This window comes from Vulpes vulpes, chromosome 9, assembly GCF_048418805.1.
Source record: "Vulpes vulpes isolate BD-2025 chromosome 9, VulVul3, whole genome shotgun sequence".
NCBI classification, from domain to species: Eukaryota; Metazoa; Chordata; class Mammalia; order Carnivora; family Canidae; genus Vulpes; species Vulpes vulpes.
In genome coordinates, this window is record NC_132788.1 from 61981162 (window position 1) to 62004115 (window position 22954).

The following is a 22954-nucleotide window of genomic DNA, read 5'->3' on the forward strand; positions in this document are numbered from 1 at the left end:
TTTAAACTGCAAACTGCAATTTTATTAACACTATTTTTCTCTTAAACAAAGTTCATCATGCTGACATTTTCAGTGTTGGGAGGTACAGATAACATTAACCGTCTTCATTATTTGCATCACCAAGGAGTTCTTTCCCCATCTTGTTCTGAAGGATGAATAAAAGCTTGAGGTGTACGTTTCAGAAGATAAACTGCTGCATGAAGACCCCCTATATTCACCCAGACAGTATGTACCTTCCGCCAAACATGTCCCATTCCAGATAATGCCTGTGTATACATAAAAAGGAAAGAAGTAAGTAGCAGGTAATCTGTAGACCAACCAGCAATCTATTTGCCAGTAAGAAACTATGGGGGAACAGAAAACAAATCATACTCAGTATCCCTAAGTTTAAATTAAAAGATCCTAAAGTTGTGACAGGGTGAGTTTTGGGGGTAATTTACAGCACCTTGGCAAAGCATTTCTTGTCCTGAGTAAGTAGTGCAGCTCGGCCTGTCCCTGGTCTACAGACACGGCTCATCTCCCGTAGGCAAGCTGGATAAAGGTTCCAGTTTCTCTTTTTGGAGCCCATCCTATAAAAGAAGATCCAGTGAATCAAACAGTAGATAAAGCTCTAGGACTATATGAAATGAGAAACTATTAAGAACTCATCCTCATTACAATAAGAAAATCCTGAAATCTACAAAACAATTGCCCTTTAGAAGCCATGGCTTTGCCGTAATATGCCAATAAAATGAGTAATCTGATTTATTAGTAAACTGCTTAGAAATATGAAACAGATGAACTGACTACAGAACTTTGACAACTGTAATAGTTTCATAAATTGTCCTCTTAATGACTATAATAAACAGATTGTGTAAACCAAACCAATGATGAGAAAACATTTTTCCTGAAAATTAGTACCAAGTTTTCCTCAATCTTTGTGAAGTATCCTGTAATTCAACAAGGGCCAGGAAGTGGACCAAGGTGTGATGGCCAAGATCAAAATATAGTTAATTTCTACACTAAAAACAAAATTGGTGACTCCATACTATTTATAATTCTGAAGTGAAAGAGTGCTCTAAGTACTAAAAGGATTTGAAGGCTTCTGATAGAATAAGCTCTTAGAAGACAAAATGGGTATGTTTAACAGGTGAAGATAAAATTCATTTTTTAAAAGCCAAGTCCTACCTTTTTCCAAATGGCATGTCTGTTACAATAATGTCCACAGAGCCAGTTCTCAATGGCAGATTGCAGATATCCCACTGAACAGCATCTATGGGCAAGCCCCAGGACACTTTGCTATGGGGACAAAGGAAAGGTGCTTATTCTGAAGTATGAAATCTAAAAACATTTCTGGAGAGACTGCTATAAAATATAAAATGCTACTAAAATAATATCAATGACAAGATTAACTTAATAACCAAAATTTTTAAAGCAAAATGTAGGAAGAAAGCTTAAGGTCACATGATAAAACTTCTAATGACCAAATCTGTTAGTGACAATTTAAAAAATGGTTTCAAAAGATGTCTGATTCCATCTACAATTTAAGAAAACTGATTAAGGAGTAAACAAGACTGACACAACTGCAAAAGATGACTGACAATAGGAATGAAACAGTAAACCATATAACTGAGAATGTAAAGCATCAGTGAACATGGGGAAAAAAGATTATGAGGTGACATATCTAAAGTATGATAGAGGGATGCCTGGGTGGCTCAGCGGTTGAGCGTCTGCCTTTGGCTCAGGGCATGATCCCGGAGTCCCAGGATTGAGTCCCACATCAAGCTTCTGGCATGGAGCCTGCTTCTCTCTCTCTGTCTCTCATGAATAATAAAATCTTTAAAAAATAATAAAAATAAGGTATGGTAGATCACTTACTAACAAGACCTAAAGAAACATGTAGGGCAGCCCAGGTGGCTCAGCGGTTTAGCGCTGCCTTCGGCTCAGGGTCTGAGCCTAGAGACATGGGATCAAGTCCCACGTCAGGCTCCCTGCATGGAGCCTTTTTCTCCCTCTGCCTGTGTCTCTGCCTCTCTGTTTCTGTGTGTCTCTTATGAATAAATAATAAAATCTTTAAAAAAAAAACACAACAAAATGTACCATGAAAATTCATCAATAAAACAAATGTAAAATGAATTAAAACCTTTCAACTACTTCTATGCAAAAAATGATGTAAACCCCTTGCTATTCAAAGTTGGACCACAGCCCAGCAGCATTGGTATCACCTATAAACTTACTAGCAAGCACAAACGTCCAGGTCCCATATTAAACCTACTGAATCAGAATCTGTATTTAACAGGATCCCCAGGTGACTCACATGCACATTAAATTTCAAAAAGCACTGCCCTAGACAACTAGATCACATAGACAAGTACATAACCAACGATGTAAAAAGAAACCAAAATACAGAATTGTACAAATCTATAGGGTATGTTCAAAAGGAGTGCTTATTAGCATTAAAGGTATAAAAAATTTTTATCATTAAAACATTTATAGCACATAACTTAAAATTTAAATAACAAGTTAAAAAACCTCAACAGGAAATTGGGATAAAAAACAAGCCATGAGGGATCCCTGGGTGGCACAGCGGTTTGGCACCTGCCTTTGGCCCAGGGCGCAATCCTGGAGACCCGGGATCGAATCCCACGTTGGGCTCCCGGTGCATGGAGCCTGCTTCTCTCTCTGCCTATGTCTCTGCCCCCCCCCCCCCCCCGTGACTATCATAAATAAATAAAAATTAAAAAAAAAAAAAAAAGCCATGAGCATCAAAGCCCAGGATAAACAATATATGAATTAACTAAACAAATTCTGATTCTAATCAAAAAAGGCGGAAAATTTAGCAAAGAAAAGAGGATAACCAACATACAGACATAAAACAGTATGAGGCATCCCATGTGTTAAGTAATAACAGGAATATCTGCATCAAAGAGATAGATATTTTCTAAAACCACTGATTTCTAGTTACAAATATAAACCTCACCTTAATTAAGGGTTATTCAGGCAGCTGTTTCTAGGTTTGATAAGGCCAATATAGGGTATGATGACTTTCTTGGGTTTTGTATTCAGAATGTGGAGTATCTGTATGATTCAACAAAACTGCTGACCACTGCCTACTCCTGCCACTTTCTAAGAAAAAGGCACCAGCAGAGGAGACCACAGAAACAATTTTATGATGAGGCCTCTGGTAAGAAACTGAAGACCAAATGACATTTCAACCAGTTCTCCCAAAGACAGCTGAAACTGAAAGAATGGTGAAAGGGTGGCACAGGTGGCATCATGGAACATAACATCAAACAGTGGGCCAGGGCTTAAGATACTATAACAATAAGATAGCTCAGACTAAAAAAAAAAAAAAAAAAAAAAAAAGACAAAACATTTCTCAGAGGCCAATGGAATTCCAGTGCACAGATAGGATCCAGCTGAAGGCCTCTGAAATATTGCTTGCAGAAGGATTTGGAGTGGGATAGGAGGATGGTGAGTTTTGGTAGCCCTTCAAATGTCTGATGTCAAGCATTATATGACACAGAGCTAAGATTCTTTAGGGATCCAAATGGGACTAAACTCTAGAAGGTAGAGAGGAACTCAGTTCACTATGAGACAATACTAGTACTCCAAGCTGAGCAAAGATGGAATTGACAGCCTTCAGAGACCGTCATTAGAGATGGTGACAGACTGGAAGGCCATTGGTCAGGATTTCCTATAGGACATTTAGGTGCTGTGGAGATGGCTTTCAGGTTTCCTCCAGCCCTGAGACTGCCTTAAAGTGCCAAATAATACAGGAAAGGCTAAATAACTAGTATTTCTACACAAATATGCAGTCATTTTTAAAAAGACTATAGAAAAAACTCAAAAGTGTTTGAAAATTTGGCAAACTAAAATGGATCAATGCAATATTCTTCCACCATTTGGGAAAAAAGAGAATACAAATAAGGAAAGAAAAAAGGAAGACAGAAATAAACTAATTGCACTGGGTGGGGAAAATACAGTTAAATAAAATATTTTTGTAAGTTATTTTTAATAAACGGTTTTAAATTTAATGGAATCTCATAGTTTGCTCATATTAGTTATAATGATGTCACCATGCACTGGGGGTATTAATTCATAAAGTTGATAGGAAACATGATTAAGTCTAAGAAATGCTACAAAACTTTTTAAATTAGGTTTTTACCCTTCTTTAATTTGGCTCTTGGTCAATAAAGATGAGATGTTATTTGCTGCTCTATTCACAGCCAACGGATTATTATCACCAGCAATATGGTAACAGTTAGACCATTCAGTAGCCCCCTAAAAGACAATAGTATATATATATATTAAAACCAAAGTAGCAAACTGCACCCCCCCCAAAAAAAATGAAATGATTAAAAGGAATATCATTTCAATTGATTGTCAATAAACTGGACAATCCAATGCAATAATCCAATGCTTTTCTAAAGTAGTAGAAAACTGCATGTTGTGAACTTTGCTATTCCCCCTGCTTGAGAAGCCCTCCTGTTCTTTCTCACTTACTGAATTCCTATGTATCTTTCAAGACCTAGCTCAAATGGCACCCTCTCTCACATCAACCCCAACCCTCCAGCTGTCTGTCATTTGCCTCCCCAATCCAAAGCATTTTGTACTTCCTCTGTCACTGCACTTGTTTTTAATTATTGCTATACCTGTCTGCCTTTCAAAGAATCTCCCTAAGGACAAGTCTGATATTTTATTCAATCCTTCAGCCAGCAGTATCTGGCACAAAGTAAGCATTATAGACCTAAAATAAAACCGTGGTTTGAAAAACTTAACCAAATTAAAGTGACCAACCTATGCCCTTTTGTGATTACAGGATTTTATATAATCTGATATACTGAGGTACTTGAAAATTTCAAAATGTAATATCCACTGCATAGGCCTTGGAATGATAACCACCACATCATCCCTGAAAGGATTCTGTAGTATTAAGTCAAAAACATATCAACAGAACGTAAATACCAATGTTATATAACATTTGTGGAACATTGTTCACACTACCCTAGGCTGAACAATGTTCTACGTAGGTTCACAGAAAGTTTCTGACATGAAAACAGAGAAAAGTCTGCACTCTGTTTCAGGATGAGGAACAAATACTTCTTCCTTTGTAAACAAAAATACATCCATACCATGAACACAAGGCTTCACTACTGTCTTTTCCTTTGCCCACACACTTGAGGATGATGCAGAATTTGATGAAATCTGATTCCCTAACACTCATTTTTTTCAACTAAATCTGCTTAGGTTTTCAGGGTCTGAAAGAGATGGATTTTGTAGTACTTCCAAGTTTTAAAATGAGAACTCTCGATCACTATTTTATACTTAGGTAAACAATTCTGTATACATATCCTGTCCATTCCTTTCATAACTTCATTCATTCTGATCATGTATCAGCTTAGATTTTTCTATATTAACATCCTCATGCCTACTCTTACGTGGAAATGCCTCAACCATTTTCTATATCATTTGGTTGGGAGTCCCTTCTGGACTCTCTAGCTCTGTTGCGTATTTCTTGACTGTGGTGACTTTCTCTCCTATTTCAAACATAGGCACATCATGGCATAATGCTAGAGAGGAACACTTTGCTTTGTTCCCAGAATTATTCTTGACACAGTTTTCTTTGTATGTGGCTCTTTAGTCAGAGTAATCTATTTCTCTAGCTCACACAGCCAGAAAACAGTAGTCATCTAGACTACCAAGATTTCCTTCTGGGATTTTAACTTCCAGAGGACACAATCATTTTCTAATTGCAGTCTGGATTATTTTTCCCTTTGTGGGTTGCTTTGGGCCTGTTCATCTGTCCAGTTTCTGCCCACTCATAGAATCTGTGTAGCTTCTTGCAGTTTATTCTCACTGGCTTTAGATATACTATACATAAGAAATTACTATGTCTCATAAATTTAAGTTTTTTTAAATAAACTTAAGCATTTTAAAGAGATGCAACCTCTTCCTAATTAGTTGTAGGAGTTTAGATAATACTGACTCAAGGAGACTCTCCTGTTAAATGTTCCCCACTTAGAAAATGCCTTTCAATTTCCTGCTTCACTTTAAGCAGTTGAGTTCTCTTAGTATCACAATAATTTAAAAAACTATTTAAGAGCATTTGTGTGTAGCCATGTTAGACTTCTTGAAAAATCTAAACATTATAGGTTCCTCCATTTTACAACTATATTTATTCCCATCAAGAGCCTATGTGGATTAAGAAGCATAATCTCACTTTATAGAGATGCAACACCTTCCTCCAATTTATGCTCGTGCCTTCAATACATTTTCTGTTCAAGTCTACCAACTGTTTATAGAAAAGGGACTCACTAGTTTGTAATTTTCAGCCTCCTCTGCAATCCACTGAGTAACCATCACTTATAATCTACCAGTCCTTAGCTAGTTGTAATATTTTTATTTTCTGATAAACTTAGTGCAATTCTTTGAAAACTTTTGGGTCCACTGACCCAACCCTGGTGATTTCATTCTGTGTAATTTGCCCATTAGTTCTAGAATATCCTAGACATATCACTTGCTTATCTAAAAGATAAAGAAAAGTTATTACCTCTATTGGTATTGCTCCTGTTCCACACATTGGATCAACTATTATATCAGTAGGTTGAGGAGCACAGAGCCTACAGAAGAGAAAACAGCCTATGTGAAAAGACTTCAATCAATAACTAGGGCTTTCACACTGACTATTCCTGAAGCTTTAATATCAAGGACCTATTATGCTAGCATAAAGGAACACCAGTCAATATGCATTTTAAAAATAAATTTGTAATTAAGACATTGACTATATCCTAGAGCTTAAAAAAAAATTACACATAACTAAAATACCCTCTTGACTTATCCAAAATCACACTTCCAGATGGAATTTAGCTTCCAGATCTTTTAATATATATGTATGTCTTTAGAAAACACATAGTATTATTTTGTATATACACCTATATCAAATAAGAAAAAAAATCTCAACTGTGTTTCAAGTAAAACATTATCGATAAGTTTTGATAATAAGTTTAGTGGTAATTAGACATTCAGTATTCCTTTCCTTATGAATTTAATTTTAAAGGTTAGAACCTTACCAAAGATAACCGCTTTACTTTTGAGCACTGGTTATTTGCCAAGCCATGGATTTAAGCTATATGCATGCATTATCTCCTTTAATCTTTTTAATAACCTTTCAGTTTTTCTGTGGATTCACCAAGATTTCTCAGTATCTTTCCTATAAATCCCCCTTCCTAGGCAATCAGGTTGTTGTTGTTTTTTTTAATCTTAACTAGCTTTACTTTGGTTTCTAATAGTTGGACCCAAAGAACTCTCATATTCCTAGCTCCTACCATAATGCCTGGCAATAGATAATAAATAAATGTCTGTTAAATGAATGAAAAAGACTGGAAGCTGTTCCTTTATAAAATGGGCCCAGTATTCTATTATTGTCTTTGTACTGATAGGTTCCAATTATGCTGAACTATGACTCCATGGATGAATAGGGTGAAAGAGGAAGCAAAGACTGGAGGAGAAGGAAATATAATTAATAAACAATTAATCAATACCAGAATACGCCAGACATTGTATCTAACAGTTACTAAGCATATATTTCTGCTTCTACTCATTAACAATCCTTTAAGTCTCACATCAAACCCATTTCACAGTCTGGAGAACAGAAACCTAGAGAAGACAACTTGTCCTAGAGGTGGAAAGAAGCATGCTTTAATAAAAGGGCAAAGGAGAAAGGAAGCCAGGTCTTGGGATGCCTGGGTGGCTCAGCAGTTGAGTGTCTGCCTCGGGCTCTGGGATGGAGTCCCACATTGGGCTTCTTACAGGAAGCCTACTTCTTCCTCTGCCTGTCTCTGCCTCCCTCCCTGTCTCAGTCTCTCATGGAATAAATAAATAAATAAAATATTAAAAAAAAAAAAAAAAAAAAAGCAAGCAAGCAAGCTAGGTCTTGCCCTTGAAAAAGTGGAAAATCCCAGATGGTTCCTGAGATGCTGTGAGTATAGATTTTAAAATTATGAGTAGGGAATCCCTGGGTGGCTCAGCAGTTTAGCACCTGCCTTTGGTGCGGGGCATGATCCTGGAGTCACGGGATCAAGTCCCACATCAGGCTCCCTGCATGGAGCTTGCTTCTCCCTGTGTCTCCCTGTGTCTCTGCCTCTCTCTCTGTGTGTGTTTTTCATGAATAAATAAATAAAATCTTTAAAAATAAATAAATAAAATAAAATAAAATAAAATAAAATGAGCAAAAGCTCTCTGTGTTCATTTACACATTATACCCATCTTTTGCTCCTTCCCCCATACACCTTTAAAAAAATTCTCTGCTTTCAGGGCACCTGGCTGGCTTGCCAGTAGACCACGTGACTCTTGATTTCCTGGTTTTGAGTTTGAGCCTCACACTGGGCTTAGAGATTACAAATATTAATACTGAAAGTATAAAAATCTCTACTTTCATCTGCTTCACAGCACAGAAATGAAACAGCAAAATTAATAGCACACAGTATATCCTATGTAAACAGAAATGGGGTAACCCCATTCAAGAGGCAGATGAAAACTACTGTTCTCATTTTAAAATCAAAATAACAGACATGGTAGTTAAGTCTATTTTCAGGATTACAAGGAATCAACATTGGATACAAGAGAAAAACAGATCATTAGCTTTTTACCCTGTTGTTTATCCACTAAATTCTAACACAGTACTTCACAAAAAATTCAAGTGTTTTAATAGTAAAATTCAATCAATTCATTTGAGAGAGAGAGAAAGAGAGCACAAGCAGGGGGAGGAGCAGACTCCCCACTTAATGGGGAGCCTGATGTGGGGTTTAAACCCACAACCTGAGATCATGACCTGAGCTGAAGTCAGACACTTAACCAACTGAGCCATGCAGGTACCCCATGATTTATTTATTTGAGAGAGAGACAGAGACAGAGAGCGCAAGCACAGGAGCAGAAGGGGCAGAAAGAGAGTGCACATGTGCGTGTGTGCACATGCAAGAGCAGAGGAGGGGAGGAGCAGAGGAGGAAGAATCTTTAAGCAGACTCCCAATGAGCAAGGAGCCTGACGTAGGTCTCGATCCCTAGACCCTGAGATCATCATGACCTGAATCAGAAGTCAGATGCTTAAAAAAAAAAAAAAAGAAGTCAGATGCTTAACCAACTGGGCCATCCAGGTGCCCCTCAAGGTGTCACTGTAATCTCGATGGCCAACCCATTCTCTTACCTGAGCATCCCATAGGCAAGAGTAGATCTAAGAGTTGTAGGTCCAAAATGTGTAATATTTCTTCGGTGGAGACTCTCTTCTGTCAATGCAATGCCCACAACAATTTCTTTATCATGGATGTTCAAAAGAACCTGTTAAAAAACAAACAAACAAACAAAACAAAAAAACAACAAGAAAGAATAAAATAGGGGCACCTGGCTGGCTCAGTCAATAGAGAATGCAACTCTGAATCTTGGGGTTGTGAGTTCAAGCCCCATGCTGGGTGGAGAGATTGCTTTAAAATAAAATCTTAAAGAAAAGATAGAATAGGGACGCCTGGGTGGCTCAGCGGTTGAGCGTCTGTCTGCCTTTGGGCATGATCCCAGAGTCCCAGGATCGAGTCCCACATCGGGCTTCCTGCATGGAGCCTGCTTCTTCTCCCTCTGCCTGTGTCTCTGCCTCTTTATTGTGTCTCTCATGAATAAATAAAATCTTAAAAAGAAAAAAAAAAGTAAAAGTTTTAGGATTGTTCACATTACACTAAGATTTTTTTATCCAAAACTTTATTAAATTTTTTACTTTATTATTGAGCTATACTTAGCATAAAGTGGACAAATCTCAAATATGCAGCACAGGGAATTTTTACCTACATACATACACTATTTAACTACCACTGAGATAAAGATATACAGTATCTAGCACATGCCAGAAGGCTCCTCTGACAGTCAGTACCCACCCAAAGTAATCATTAATCTGACTAGTACTGCCACAAATCAGTTTTTTTAAACTTCACATAAATGAAATCATCTAGTGTATACTTTTATTTTTTTAAGATTTTATTTATTCATTCATGAGAGACACAGAGAGAGAGAGAGAAAGGCAGAGACACAGGCAGAGGGAGAAGCAGGCTCTATGCAGGGAGCCTGACGTGGGACTCGATCCCAGGTCTCCAGGATCAGGCCCCTGGCTAAAGGTGGCACTAAACCGCTAAGCCATCTGGGCTGCCCAATATACTTTTAAATTTTAAAACCTGTTTGATTCTTTTCACTTACTCTAAGTTCTAACCAGATTATCCCCTGAACTTTTATAATATCAACATATTTTGTACGTTTATGGGTTAATGTACATTTTTTTTATTTTTAACTGTTGAAAAGATTTCAAACATACAGTACTACTACCAGAACACTTGCACAATGAACTCCTAAATTCCTAAATATACCCTGCACTTAGATTAACCAGCTGATGACAATGTGTCACATTTGCTTTATCACCTATTATTTTCTTAATGTGTTTTTAAATTTGACTCACTTAATAATGCCTACAAAATGCTTTTTTGTCGTATGGGTTTTCTTTTTCTTTTTTTTTTTAAAGATTTATTTATTCACGAGAGACACAGAGAGAAGGCAGAGACATAGGCAGAGGGAGAAGCAGGCTCCATGCAGGGAGCCCAATGCAGTACTTGATCCCGGATCCCGGGATCACGACCTGAGCTGAAGGCAGGCAACCCAACCACTGAGCCACCCAGGTGTCCCCGTCCTATGGTTTTTCTAAAACACAGCTGAAATATAAGCTCTTCAAGTAACAAACATGCTCGTCTTCCACGTAACATGATCTTAACAGGAACAACAGCTGACACTTATCTACCACTTTCTATATGCAAGCCATTGTTCTATACACTTTGCATTTATTACCTCACTTCATGTTCATACCCTCCAAGCTAGGTATCTTTTTAATTTATTGTTTTGCTAAAGTACAGTTGACACAATGTTACACTACCTTCAGGTGAGCTAGGTATTACTGTCTCCCTTTTAAAGATAAGGAAATTGGGTGGCCCCGGTGGCTCAGCGGTTTAGTGCCAGCTTCGGCCTAGGGTGTGATCCTGGAGACCTGGGGTCGAGTCCCGCGTCGGGCTCCCTGCATGAAGCCTGCTTCTCCCTCTGCCCGTGTCTCTGCCTCTCTCTCTGTGTCCCTCATGAATAAATAAAATTTAAAAATAAATAAATAAAGACAAGGAGGGAATCCCTGGGTGGCTCAGCGGTTTAGCGCCTGCCTTTGGCCCGGAGCGTGATCCTGGAGTCCCAGGATCGAATCCCACGTCTGGCTCCTGGCATTTAGCCTGCTTCTCCCTCTGCCTGTGTCTCTGCCTCTCTCTCTCTCTCTCACAAATAAATAAATAAATCTTAAAAAAAAAATAAATCAATAAAATTTAAAAATTTAAAAATAAATAAATAAATAAAGACAAGGAAATTGAGGCACAAAGAGGTCCCCTTACTCCCCCCCACCAAAGTCCTACAGCACTGATGCTGGAATTTGAATCCAGGCAGTATGGCTTCAGCTCCCTGCATGGAACCTGCTTCTCCCTCTGCCTAAGTCTCTAACTCTCTGTGTCTCTCGTGAATAAATAAAATCTTAAAAAAAAAAAGGGGGGGGGGGGAGCTGGCTGTTCAATAGGTATTAGCAATGATGTCCTGATTATAGGAAGCTGGGGCTTATTTTTTAAATGTACTCCACATGTCGCCTGGGTGGCTCAGCGGTTGGGTGTATGCCTTCAGCTCAGGGTGTGACCCCAGGATCAGGGATCCGGTCCCACATCAGGCTCCTTGCAGGAAGCCTACTTCTCCCTCTGTCTCTGCCTCTCTCTGCGCGTCTCTCATAAATAAATAAAATCTTTTAAAAAATAAAAAAATAAAATGTACTCCGCTTTTTTTCAATAGTAAAATTCTACAACCAAGACACAAAAAAACCCAAAAAACTGCTTTCATTCTTTTTGGATTTTATAATCTCAAAGTCCATATAATGTAAAAAGTACTAGCTTAAAAAACTGCAGTCTTAAAAAAGTAAAAAAAAAAAAAAAAAAAAAACTGCAGTCTTAATAGCTCGCATCTACTGAGTACTTAGTATATACCAGCTATTGCACCAAATACTTAAAATGTATTATCTCATTTACCTTTCAGGACCAAAAAAACAAACAAACAAACAACAACTTTCAGGACACACTTAAAAGTATACACTACTGCTGGCTCCATTTCAAACAGGCTTGGAGACCGTATCTTATCTAAAGTTATGCAGTTGTAGAGTCAAATTCTGAATCTAGATGTGTCTCATAGCTAATGCTCTTGTTAACCACAATCTATTAGCCCTGTGGCCACAATTTAACTGCCCATAAAACCGGTTAGTCTAAAAATGCTATACATACTACAATGGACTTCTTCAATCATCATAATCAGAGCCTGTACGTACCTCCACATCAAAGTTGGTCATGTCAGCCTTCCACTTAAAGTAATCTTGAATAGCACCTCCAAAATCTCTTGCGGCCTCATTTGAGGAAAAGCAGTGTTTCTCTCCTGCCCTGTTGCACGTGACCCTAAACTTCAACACTTCAGGTTGAGTTTCTTCTTTTGAGCTTTCATCCTTCTCATCTTTACAAGATGCCAAATCATCACCTACTAATGTTGAGATCTCTTCTTTGATGGCTGGATTTTCATAATAGTCTAAGATATGGGAATCTAAGGTATTGTTAATGAATCCTTTTTTATCATCTCTCTCATCTGTTTTGTCTCCTTGTCCATTATTAATCTTCTCTTTACTTGAATTCTGATTTATCTTTTTGCGTTTTGTTTTTTTTTTCTTGAAGCTGGTGTTAATTTTCCATACTTTTAAAGGGTCTGACCATGGAAGCTTCCCAGCCAATTCTTCAAAATCCTTTAGAACTTCTTCCTATAAAGTACAGAGAATGAAATCCATATATCTCTCACCACTTTCACTGAACAAGTCCTACACAGACTATATTAATCATTATGCTGGGGGGCAGTGGTAAGAGTGTAGAACAAAGGAGGAAAAAAGATAACATCTACTATTAAGGAAATTAAAATTTCATTGAAAATGAAGATATACACAAATTAAATAACTGAAAAATAATACTAGACCAGTAGATCAGAAGTTGGGCTTTAAGATTAAAATGTAAGCAATCAAACTATTAACAATGGTTACCTCTCAGGAGGTGAAGTAGGTGGATGAAAGGAGAAGAGGGCAATTCACCTCTCACCTGACTTCCTTCTGAATTTTGTACTATGTATACATGCTACTTTTAAAACTAACTTAAAATAAAATAAATAAAATAAAACAAAATAAAATAAAACAAAATAAAAAAATAAAACTAACTTTTTTAGGGGATCCCTGGGTGGCTCAGTGGTTTGGCACCTGCCTTTGGCTCAGGGTGTGATCCTGGAGACCCGGGATTGAGTCCCACATCGGGCTCCCTGCATGGAGCCTGCTTGTCCCTCTGCCTGTGTCTCTGCCTCTCTCTCTCCCTCTCTGTGTGTCTCTCATGAATAAATAAATATATTAAAAAATAAATAAAATAAAACTAACTCTTTTAAAAGATAGTATTATTTATTCACTTATTTTTTAAGTAATCTCTACACTTAATATGGGGCTCAAACTCACAACCCTGAAATCAAGAGTTGCAGCACGCTCCACAAAAGAGCAGACAAAAAACACTCCACTGACTGAGCCAGCCAGGTACCCCTAAGTATTATTTTTTAAAAGGAAAAAGAAACCGGAAACAGTGAAAAATGTATCTTTCCAATTTCTAAATAGCATCTAGAATCATCCTTTTATTTTTTTTATTTTTTCTTTTAGAATCATCCTTTTAAAAAGTAAATCTGGGGCAGCCCTGCATGGAGCCTGCTTCTCCCTCTGCCTGTGTCTCTGCCTCTCTCCTTTCTCTGTATTCTCATGAACAAATACATTAAATCTTAAAAAAAAAAAAAAAGAAAGTAAAATGAGGGGTGCCTGGATGTCTCAGTTGGTCAAACATCTGCCTTCAGCTCAGGTCGTGATCCTGGGGTTCTGGGTTTGAGTCTCCTGTCTGGCTCCCTACTCAGCAGGGAGCCTGCTTCTCCCTATCCCTCTGTTGGTCCCCTCCTCGCACACGCTCTCATAAATATCTTTAAAAACAAAAGAATAAAAAAATAATAATGAAGTAAAAAATGATTTAAAATTAAAGATTTTATTTAATTATTTATTTGAGAGAGAAGCAGAGATAAAAAAAAGAGAGCATAAGCAGGGAAGACAGGGAGAAGCAGACTCCTCGCTGAGCAGGGAGCCCAACTCGGGGCTCAATCCTAGGACCCTGGGATCATGACCTGAGCTAAAAGACACTTAACTAACTGAGCTAGAGAGGCACCCCAAATTTATTTAAAATTAAAAGCTCAGGGGCACCTGGCTGGCTTAGTTGGTAGGGCATATGACTTTTTTTTTTTTAAGATTTTATTTATTCATGAGAGATAGAGAGAAAGAGAAGAGAGAGGCAGAGGCACAGGCAGAGGGACAAGCAGGCTCCATGCAGGGAGCCTGATGTGGGACTCGATCCCAGATCTCCCAGGATCACGCCCTGGGCCAAAGGCAGCACTAAACTGCTGAGCCACCCGGGCTGCCCCCAGGGTATGTGATTCTTGAACTCAGGGTCATAAGTTCAAACTGCACATTAAGCGTAGAACTTACTTAAAATAAAACCCCTCAGTTTCTCAATCACATGAGCTACATTTCACATGCTAGAGGCTAGTGGCTACTGTGTTGGACACTGTAGACCTAAAACAGTCCCATAATAAAGTTCTACTGCAGAGTGCTGGCATAGACAGTATATGCTACTGAAGACCAAATTAGAAAAAGATACATGTTCACTGACGGAACTGAGACTTGAAATGGAGAAGAGTTAAGGTTTTGATACTACTTGAAACCTGATGAACAATGGTAAATTTCAGGCTTGGCAAATTCAAATCTATTTACAAAATTATTTCCCTTTTATAAAGGGCATCTACAGGACTTGGAGGTTTAATGTTGATGGAGAAAACCGGTACAGCCCCTTTTTTTTTTCCTGCAGACACCATGATAAACACCACCAACAACAAATATACCAACTTTATCTTAATACAATCTACGTAATATCTATAACCTTGAACCATAACAATTCTAACAGAATTCCCAAGTGTAAGTGAAGGTCAAACAGAGGTGCAGGAAGACACCAGAGAGAGAATGCAAAGTTGTAGCAAATAAACTCTTCTTTGAAATAGTAGAAGTATGTATACTGACAGAAGGAACTTCCCTGGACTTCATTGGTACCAAGAACAAGCAGAGGAGAGAAATGGAGGCTGAACAAGAAATCTTATGGACAAGCTCTATTTGCTGAGAGTATTGATAAGGTAGAGCTGGGGAGAGCTGTTTTTTATATTGTTAAAAACGATGAAGCTGCCAATCTCTTCAGGTTAGAGAGAAGTAATGGTTAAAAGAAACCTATGCAGTAGCATGGAAATTATACCTCAATAAAACTATTTAAAAAAAAAAGAAGGAAGAGAGAACTCACTGCCCTACAACCCTTTGTCAGAAGGAATTTCACAGTGAAGCAGGGGAATTTCTTGCTGGCCTGGAACAGTTCCTGGCTTCCCCCACATGAGCCTCTCATCAATAGCAGGTTCCTCATTCATAGATGAACAACCATCAAAAGTTATCAGCATGAGATTTACATGAACATAAGAAAGGACAAAGGAGGGACACCTGGGTGGCTCAGCGGTTTAGCACCTGCCTTGGGCCCAGGGCGTGGATCCTGAGGACCCGAGATCGAGTCCCGCGTTGGGCTCCCTGCGTGGAGCCTGCTTCTGTCTGTCTCTGTCTCTCATGAATAAATAAATAAAATCTTAAAAAAAAAAAAAAAAAGAAAGAAAGAAAGGACAAAGGAGGAAAGCAATAGAAAAACAAAGAGCAGACAAAAAAACGATTAGAAAGACACTGCCACAGAGCAGTTGAAAACTGTGATCAAACATGTTGATATGATAGGAAAAAAATGTAATGAGGAAATACCTTGGTAAAATAAGAGCTCCAAGCAGAGATATAAAAGCAGAAAGAAGATGAGGTGAGCCACCATAAAAAGATGAAATAGGAGATTATAGAGTTCAAAGAGTAAGTGGAATAAAAAAATAAAACGACTTCAAACTTAAGACCATATTGAAAGCACCATGTACAAAAGACACTCCTGAAAACAAAGTGAAAAGCAATCACTTCTTAACTCATGCCATTGAAGAGATAAAAAAATGGAGATTAGGACTACAGACAATGTGAATAATATCCTAAAGGGGAATGATTAGATTATGATGCAGTGAAATCCAACATATTGGCATGATGTTCAAGATACAGGAGAAAAAGCACAGCATAGAACAGTATGTATGGCATGCTTTCAATTTGTGTAAGTACATAAAATGCACATATTCATAAAATATCTCTAGAAGGATACCCAAGAAATTGGTAAGAGCTGTTGCCTTCAGGGAGGGAACTGCCTGGTATGGAAATACAGGAACAAACACTTTTCACTGTATATCCTTTGGGTCTTTAGAACTTTGATCTAAGTACATGTATTACCTAGCTTAAAAAAAAAAAAAAAAAAAAACACGTAAAGCCCAGATATTACCCTTTTATATTTAAAACAGATTAACCTGCTTTAAAAAATCATGGCATCATCTGAATACTTAAAAAAAAAAGACCTATCAGAATACTAATTAACATGCTTTTCATAAGATGGGAAAGTATAATGCCACAAACAATGAAACTGATTGCCAACAGAAAACAAGAAGCAAATATTTAAAAAAAACAAGCATTACTGATTACTGGGACATGTTGTAATTTAAGTCCATAAAGTAAAGGGCAACAATCTTTCATGGTCATACACATGTTCTTGTAGAGATCTAAAAATCTACCTTAACCCTTGCTGCTCTTCTTTTGGGACTTCCACCAGCAACCTCTTTTGCAGTTACTTATATATAAGGCAACTCTGACAAGCTGGCTCATATAGAACCATTACTTTGTAGAGATCAAAACCACCCAAAATAATTCAAACTCTAAGATGGCAAAAACATAAGAATTTAGGAAAATATTAATAATGTCCTAGTAAGTTAAAGGCCAGAATTTAAGATGGAATTTTACAAATGTTTTTAAATTTATTTTTTTAGTTTCTAAAAATGCCTGTTAACATCTACTCATGTATGGAATTGGCTATTAAAACTTCCAAACGCTAAGAAGCAAAATTTCCAGTAGCCTGCCTGTTATGTTCTAGTTTCATTGATATAATTCAGTTGATAATGACTATCAGAAGTCTGAAGGGTTATAATACTAGTGTTGAAAGTTCCATTTTTAGTTAATAAAATTTTGAACTATTTTCAGCCTGAATTCTTTTAGGTCTGATTTTATTTTTTCTAGGCTGTGGGTTCATATCACTTTGGTTATTGAATAATGCTTTGGAAATCAACCTGTTGCCAATAAATAAAAACTGGAGAATTGGGCAGTATATTATAGATCTTAAAAACACATTGTTTCTAATATATGTAATAAAACTGATAGAAGTTATCAAGCATCTGACTCTGGAAACCTGATCAAAAAACAATGTGGAAAAATACTAAGGCTTTACTGCAATCTATTTTTCAAACCTCAACTTATGCAGCATATCAATATTTAGGAATCAGATGCTGGGACGCCTGAGTGGCTCAGTGGTTGAGCATCTGCCTTCGGCTCAGGGCGTGATCCCGGTCCCAAGATCAAGTCCCACAGTGGGCTCCCTGCATGGAGCCTGCTTCTCCCTCTGCCTCTGTCTCTCTCTGTGTATCTCTCATGAATAAAGAAATAAAATCTTAAAAAAAAAAAAAAAGCTAATCCAAAGCAACGTACCTTTCTGTAAGAAAGTCAAACAATTTATTTCTTCCACACTCTGATGTTTTTCTATATTGACTTTTGTTAACTCATTTTGTTAATCTTTCATCTTTTACAAGAGATACAACTGAAATATAACATTATTCTACTTTCTAAAATGTACAATATAATGATTTGATGTATGTATATATTGCGAAACGATCACCGCAATGTCTACTTAACATGTCACCCTATATAGTTAAAAATGTTATGATGAGAACTTTTAAGATCTACTCTATTAGCAACTTGCAAATATGCAATAGAGTATCATTAGCTATAGTCACGATGCTATACATTATATCCTCAAGACTTAGTTTATAATTTTAAGTCTGTACCTTTTGACTCTCTCCCACCTGTTTTGCCTACTACCCACAATATTGATTTTTTTTTAAAAGATTTTATTTATTTATTCATGATAGACATAGGGGGAGAGAGAGGCAGAGACACAAGCAGAGGGAGAAGCAGGCTCCATGCAGGGAGCCTGATGTGGGACTTGATCCCAGGACTCCAGGATCGCACCCTGGGCCAAAGGCAGGCGCTAAACCGCTGAGCCACCCAGGGATCCCCAATATTGATTCTTTTAAAAACAACTCTTGGGATCCCTGGGTGGCGCAGCGGTTTGGCGCCTGCCTTTGGCCCAGGGCGCGATCCTAGAGACCCGGGATCGAGTCCCACGTCGGGCTCCCGGTGCATGGAGCCTGCTTCTCCCTCTGCCTGTGTCTCTGCCTCTCTCTCTCTCTCTCTGACTATCATGAATAAATAATAAAAAAAAAAAAAGATTTAAAAAAATAAATAAATAAAAACAACTCTTGCCTTAGATGTCAGTTAAGTGTCCAACTCTTGATTTCAGCTCTGCTCATGATCTCAGGATTGTGGGATCAGGGCCCAAATTGAGTTCCATGCTCAGTGGGGGAGTTGGCTCAAGATTCCCTTGCTCCCTCTCTGCCCCTTCCCATCTCTTCCCAAATAAATAAATCTTAAAAAAAAAAAAACCTTTTGGAATGGCTGTCAACAAACCTCTGATTTTTATTGTCAAAGCCTCCCAGTATTCTATATTCTAAAAGCAGTAGTAATGCTAAGCGAGAGAATGCAAAATGTGGGAATAATCTCTTTGGGCAAGATGGCTGCAGGTCTCAGCTACCATGTTTGGGAAAACTCACCTTTGTTTCTTTGAACGGGTAATCTTTAAATTCCTTAACGACCACAAATAAGTTATCAACTGATCTCAGACAATGAACCTAGAGGAGGGAAGAAAAATGTTAGAAACAAAGTTCTAAGAAAACTTTTGAATCACAAACTATCAACATTTAAATATAAAAATGAGATATAAAGATTTTAATGAAACGAATACCTATCATTTGTACTTTATTTTTTTTTAATAATTTATTTTTATTTTTTTTAATTTTTTTTATTTATTTTTGATAGTCACAGAGAGATTGAGAGAGAGGCAGAGACACAGGCAGAGGGAGAAGCAGGCTCCATGCACCGGGAGCCCGACGTGGGATTCGATCCCGGGTCTCCAGGATCGCGCCCTGGGCCAAAGGCAGGCGCCAAACCGCTGCGCCACCCAGGGATCCCTCATTTGTACTTTAAATTTTTCCTATCACCCCAGTCTGCCATGTTTTTAGTTACCCATTAGCTTCTATTCCCCTACAGAAATGGAAGAAAGATGGAAGGATAGCTTGAAATGTTACCTGGGAAACAGGTTTAGGGGAGAAAGGAAGAAAGTCAAGTGGAGCTTTACTATATTTCTCCTCACAGCTCCCAGGGATACACTGTATAGTGCAGTAGTTAAGAGCATAGAGTTTGAGCACCAGCTGGGATTATTAGCTGGGTCACTCAGCTAATAATCCCAAATAAGGCAAATTACTTATTCATAAGCCTAATGATTAATGGGGATAAAAATAGCACCTCTCGGGATGCCTGGGTGGCTCAGTGATTGAGTGCCTGCCTTCGGCCCAGGGTGTGATCCTGGAGTCCTGGGATCAAGTCCCACACTGGGATCTCTCCATTGGAGCCTGCTTCTCTCTCTCTCTCTCTCTCTGTGTCTCTCATAAATAAATAAAATCTTAAAAAAAAAAAAAAGCATCTATCTTTACAAAGCTGGTAAGGTCATCAACTAAGATACTGGGTGGAAAAATATTTGCTGGCCAATTCATTCCCCAAATATTTATTAGGTGTCTACTATATGCCAGACACTAAGAACTTGGGAAGTATCAGCCCAAAAAACCTCAGTCAATTCCTGCTCTCTCAATATGGTAATGAGATATTGATTAGCTTTTATTCTAGCGGGATGGCAGTTACTGACCACTTCTCCCTTTCACTGATTCCTACTTTTGAGCAAGAATTTGACATGGATTAAAAGAAAAATCTCTCCTTGTATGCTTCACCACCAAAGTCTAAACTTCAGCTACATTTTGAAGTAAATCAAAGGCGTTTGGCAGATATTCGGAATTTCTTCAAAAGTCACATAGGATTCTTTCTGGTGAAATTCATCCTCAGAAAATATTAGGATCACTTCTAAAAGAATAGCAAACCTATTAATCAAACATAAAATCAGTACTGAATGGAAAATGCAGTAATACTTTAAAATCACCAGATGTGGGGCAGAGCAAAGAAAAGCAAAAAAGGATTCAAGCCAGAAAACGATTGTAAAATGACCTTTTTAGAAAACTATTTTAAATATTGCTTCATTCAAACCTGAGCCAGACTTTCCACTGAAATGTCAAAATATATCTTGCCCCGGTCTTTGCTGATTTTGCATGATGACCCCAATTTCTCTCTCACTTCATCTGCAGCTGTTTGCTCAAAACCAGTAGGCACAGTGGCTCCAATAGTGACTTGGAGGTGCTGAGACTCACTTCTGGGACCACTTCCTGTAACTGGTATAGACTTCTGGTGCTCATGAAGGCTCACATCCAGGAGTTGGTTAGTGGCTTCCTGAACATCAGACATGTTGGCAGTGCTTCCAAAATTCCTAATACAGTCCCTTTAAAAACAGTACAGAAAAGAAAAAGAGATAATGCCTAAACATTATCACCTCATATTTCAACTATAATTAAAAACACCTGCTTTGGAGGGCTGGCGGAAAAGGCCACATAACTGACACCATCATAGGTAGTCAACACACCTGAATCAATATTAACCAAAGATAAAAGATAACTGAATAACATGGGCACAGAGGACAGGATGTAAACGGGGATATTATTTAAAAAGCAATATAGATGTCAAGGAAGAAAAGGAGACAGAGAAACAGTATATCCGCAGCATGCAATGTTTGATTTGGGACCGTCTGTGTTGATAATAGCCACCTCGTACAGCTAACAATTCCTCCCTCTTAGGCTGCTGGGATACATTCAAATATATTTCTACATCCAGTCTTTTTTCAGCTAATAGTTAAGAACATGGAGCTTTGGAATTGCAGGCATGGGTTTGACCTCTTGCCCTCAGCATTCACAGGGTGAATGGCATAAAACAAGTTTTTTTTCTCCTCTGCCTCAATTTCCCTCATCTGCAAATACGGGAACTAATTAATACTTGTCTTCTGGAGTTGCTGGGGGACTTAAGTGAGTAGAGCATACTGCCAGGCCCCTGACTAAAACTTTCTAAGAGGAGATCTATCTTCCTCCTGCGAAAGAGAGTCATGCGTTTAAAAGTGATTAACTGAACATCTACGATCTAACGACAGCAAACGTCCGAATGTCTACTCTGGGATCCATGGACTGGCAAACAGTATCTGTAAAATATCTGAAATAGTAGGCCAAATTTCCTGTCTCTGAGGATGGGGCGGAAGGGGGGGGGGGGCGCAGGGCGGGATTTAAGAGAGGTAGGCAGCGGGGATCCATAGCCATCGCTCGATTTTCAAAGGTTTTGGGACCCGAAACAACTCCAGTAGGCACAGAGTACCTACACTGTTCTTGCTCTGTGGCCGGGCAGGCGACGGTGCAGAACACTAATAAAAGTCAGTTCCAACCCCAAAGGAGCTCATAATCCCTGTGCATACAACTGCCATCTTCCAAACGAAGCAGCTGAAGCCCACGACCGGGCATACCCCGCCCCAGGTCAGACAGGGCCGGGCAGCGGCGCAGGCGGGAATGAGACCCACGTCTCCCGACTCACACCCGCGGGGCCCCAGCGGCAGGAATCCCGGCGTGGGGGCGAAGGCCTAGAGGAGGCAACAACAACAACAAAAGCCTCCACAATAGGATCGGGCTGAAGTCCAGTCCGGTGTTGGCTCGGGCCGCAAGACAAAGGTCGCCCCTCCCTCCCGAGGGCCAGGGCGCCACACCCGGCCACTCCCACCCGCCGCCCGGTTACCGGCAGCCGGCGCAGACCCTTCCTGCTCCGGCACCCCGCCAGCCCAGCGCGCTCAGGTCACGCCGCCGGAAGCCGCCTCCACTCTCCCGGAAACGGAAGTCGCTCAGCGCTAGGGAAGGGCGCCCGCGAAAGGGCGTGGAAAGAGGAGCATGCGCACCAGGGTCTGTGCGCGGTGGCGCCCCCTGCGTGGGAGTCGGCTGCTGCGGTTGGGGATGCGCTGGTCTTGCGAGCTGAGAGCTGGACCTCGGGGCTCCTCCGCACAGCGGCTAACCTGGGTGCCGTGCCAGGCCGTGCCGAGCCGGGAGCAAGCGCTTCGCACCGCCGTTTCATTTGTTCCAACAGCTCATTGGAGGGGCGTGCACTATCCCAGTTATATAGAGAGAGAGAGACGCCTGCGTGGCTCAGCGGTTGAGCGTCTGCCTTCAGCTCAGGGCCTGATCCCAGGATCCTGGGATCCAGTCCCACATGGGGCTCCCTGCCTGGAGCCCGCTTCTCCTCCCTCTGTCTGTCTCTGCCTCTCTCTCTGTGTCTTTCATGAATAAATAAACAAAATATTTAAAATACATATATTTAAATATTTGTTTATTAGAGACGGAGTGGGGTGGAGAGGCAGAGGGAGAGAGTATCTCAAACTGACTCTAGGCCAGGTGTGGAGTGGGTAAAGGGGCTCGATCTTACACCCTGAGATGCATTGACCTGAGCTGAAATCAAGAGTCTGATTCTCAAGGACGGAGCCACCCG

The 22954-nt window shown here is 39.3% G+C and overlaps 1 protein-coding gene across 4 annotated transcripts; it reads right to left on the reverse strand.

The window, feature by feature from the left end:
* THUMPD3 (THUMP domain 3 tRNA guanosine methyltransferase) lies at window positions 1–22331 on the reverse strand. Of its 4 annotated transcripts, none has more exons than XM_072722253.1 (10): window positions 22214–22331; window positions 20758–20885; window positions 19057–19134; window positions 12404–12880; window positions 9185–9315; window positions 6533–6602; window positions 4148–4263; window positions 1168–1278; window positions 446–569; window positions 1–266 (listed from the first exon to the last, which is right to left on the reverse strand). In XM_072722253.1, exons 2-10 carry the CDS (start codon window positions 20800–20802, stop codon window positions 117–119), a joined length of 1302 nt encoding a protein of 433 aa, XP_072578354.1. In that variant the 5' UTR covers window positions 20803–20885; window positions 22214–22331; the 3' UTR covers window positions 1–116. The 4 variants fall into 4 exon arrangements, with proteins under 4 accessions (XP_072578354.1, XP_025872644.1, XP_025872645.1 ...); XM_026016859.2 differs by having other exon boundaries at window positions 20597–20885; window positions 22214–22325; XM_026016860.2 differs by having other exon boundaries at window positions 20597–20885; window positions 21807–22301.
* Window positions 22332–22954: the final 623 nt, after the last annotated feature.

What these genes read in the sequence shown, in the direction of transcription:
- THUMPD3 (XM_026016859.2), bottom strand. Translation starts at nt 20,851, where the DNA reads ATGTCTGATGTTCAGGAAGCCACTAACCAACTCCTGGATGTGAGCCTT. An exon ending in CTTGCCTATGGGATGCTCAG is followed by an intron (nt 6,603 to 9,184) that starts GTAAGAGAATGG and finishes TCTCTTCTGTAG; the next exon opens with GCTCTGTGCTCCTCAACCTA. An exon ending in AAGAGCCAAATTAAAGAAGG is followed by an intron (nt 1,279 to 4,147) that starts GTAAAAACCTAA and finishes TTGTCCCCATAG; the next exon opens with CAAAGTGTCCTGGGGCTTGC.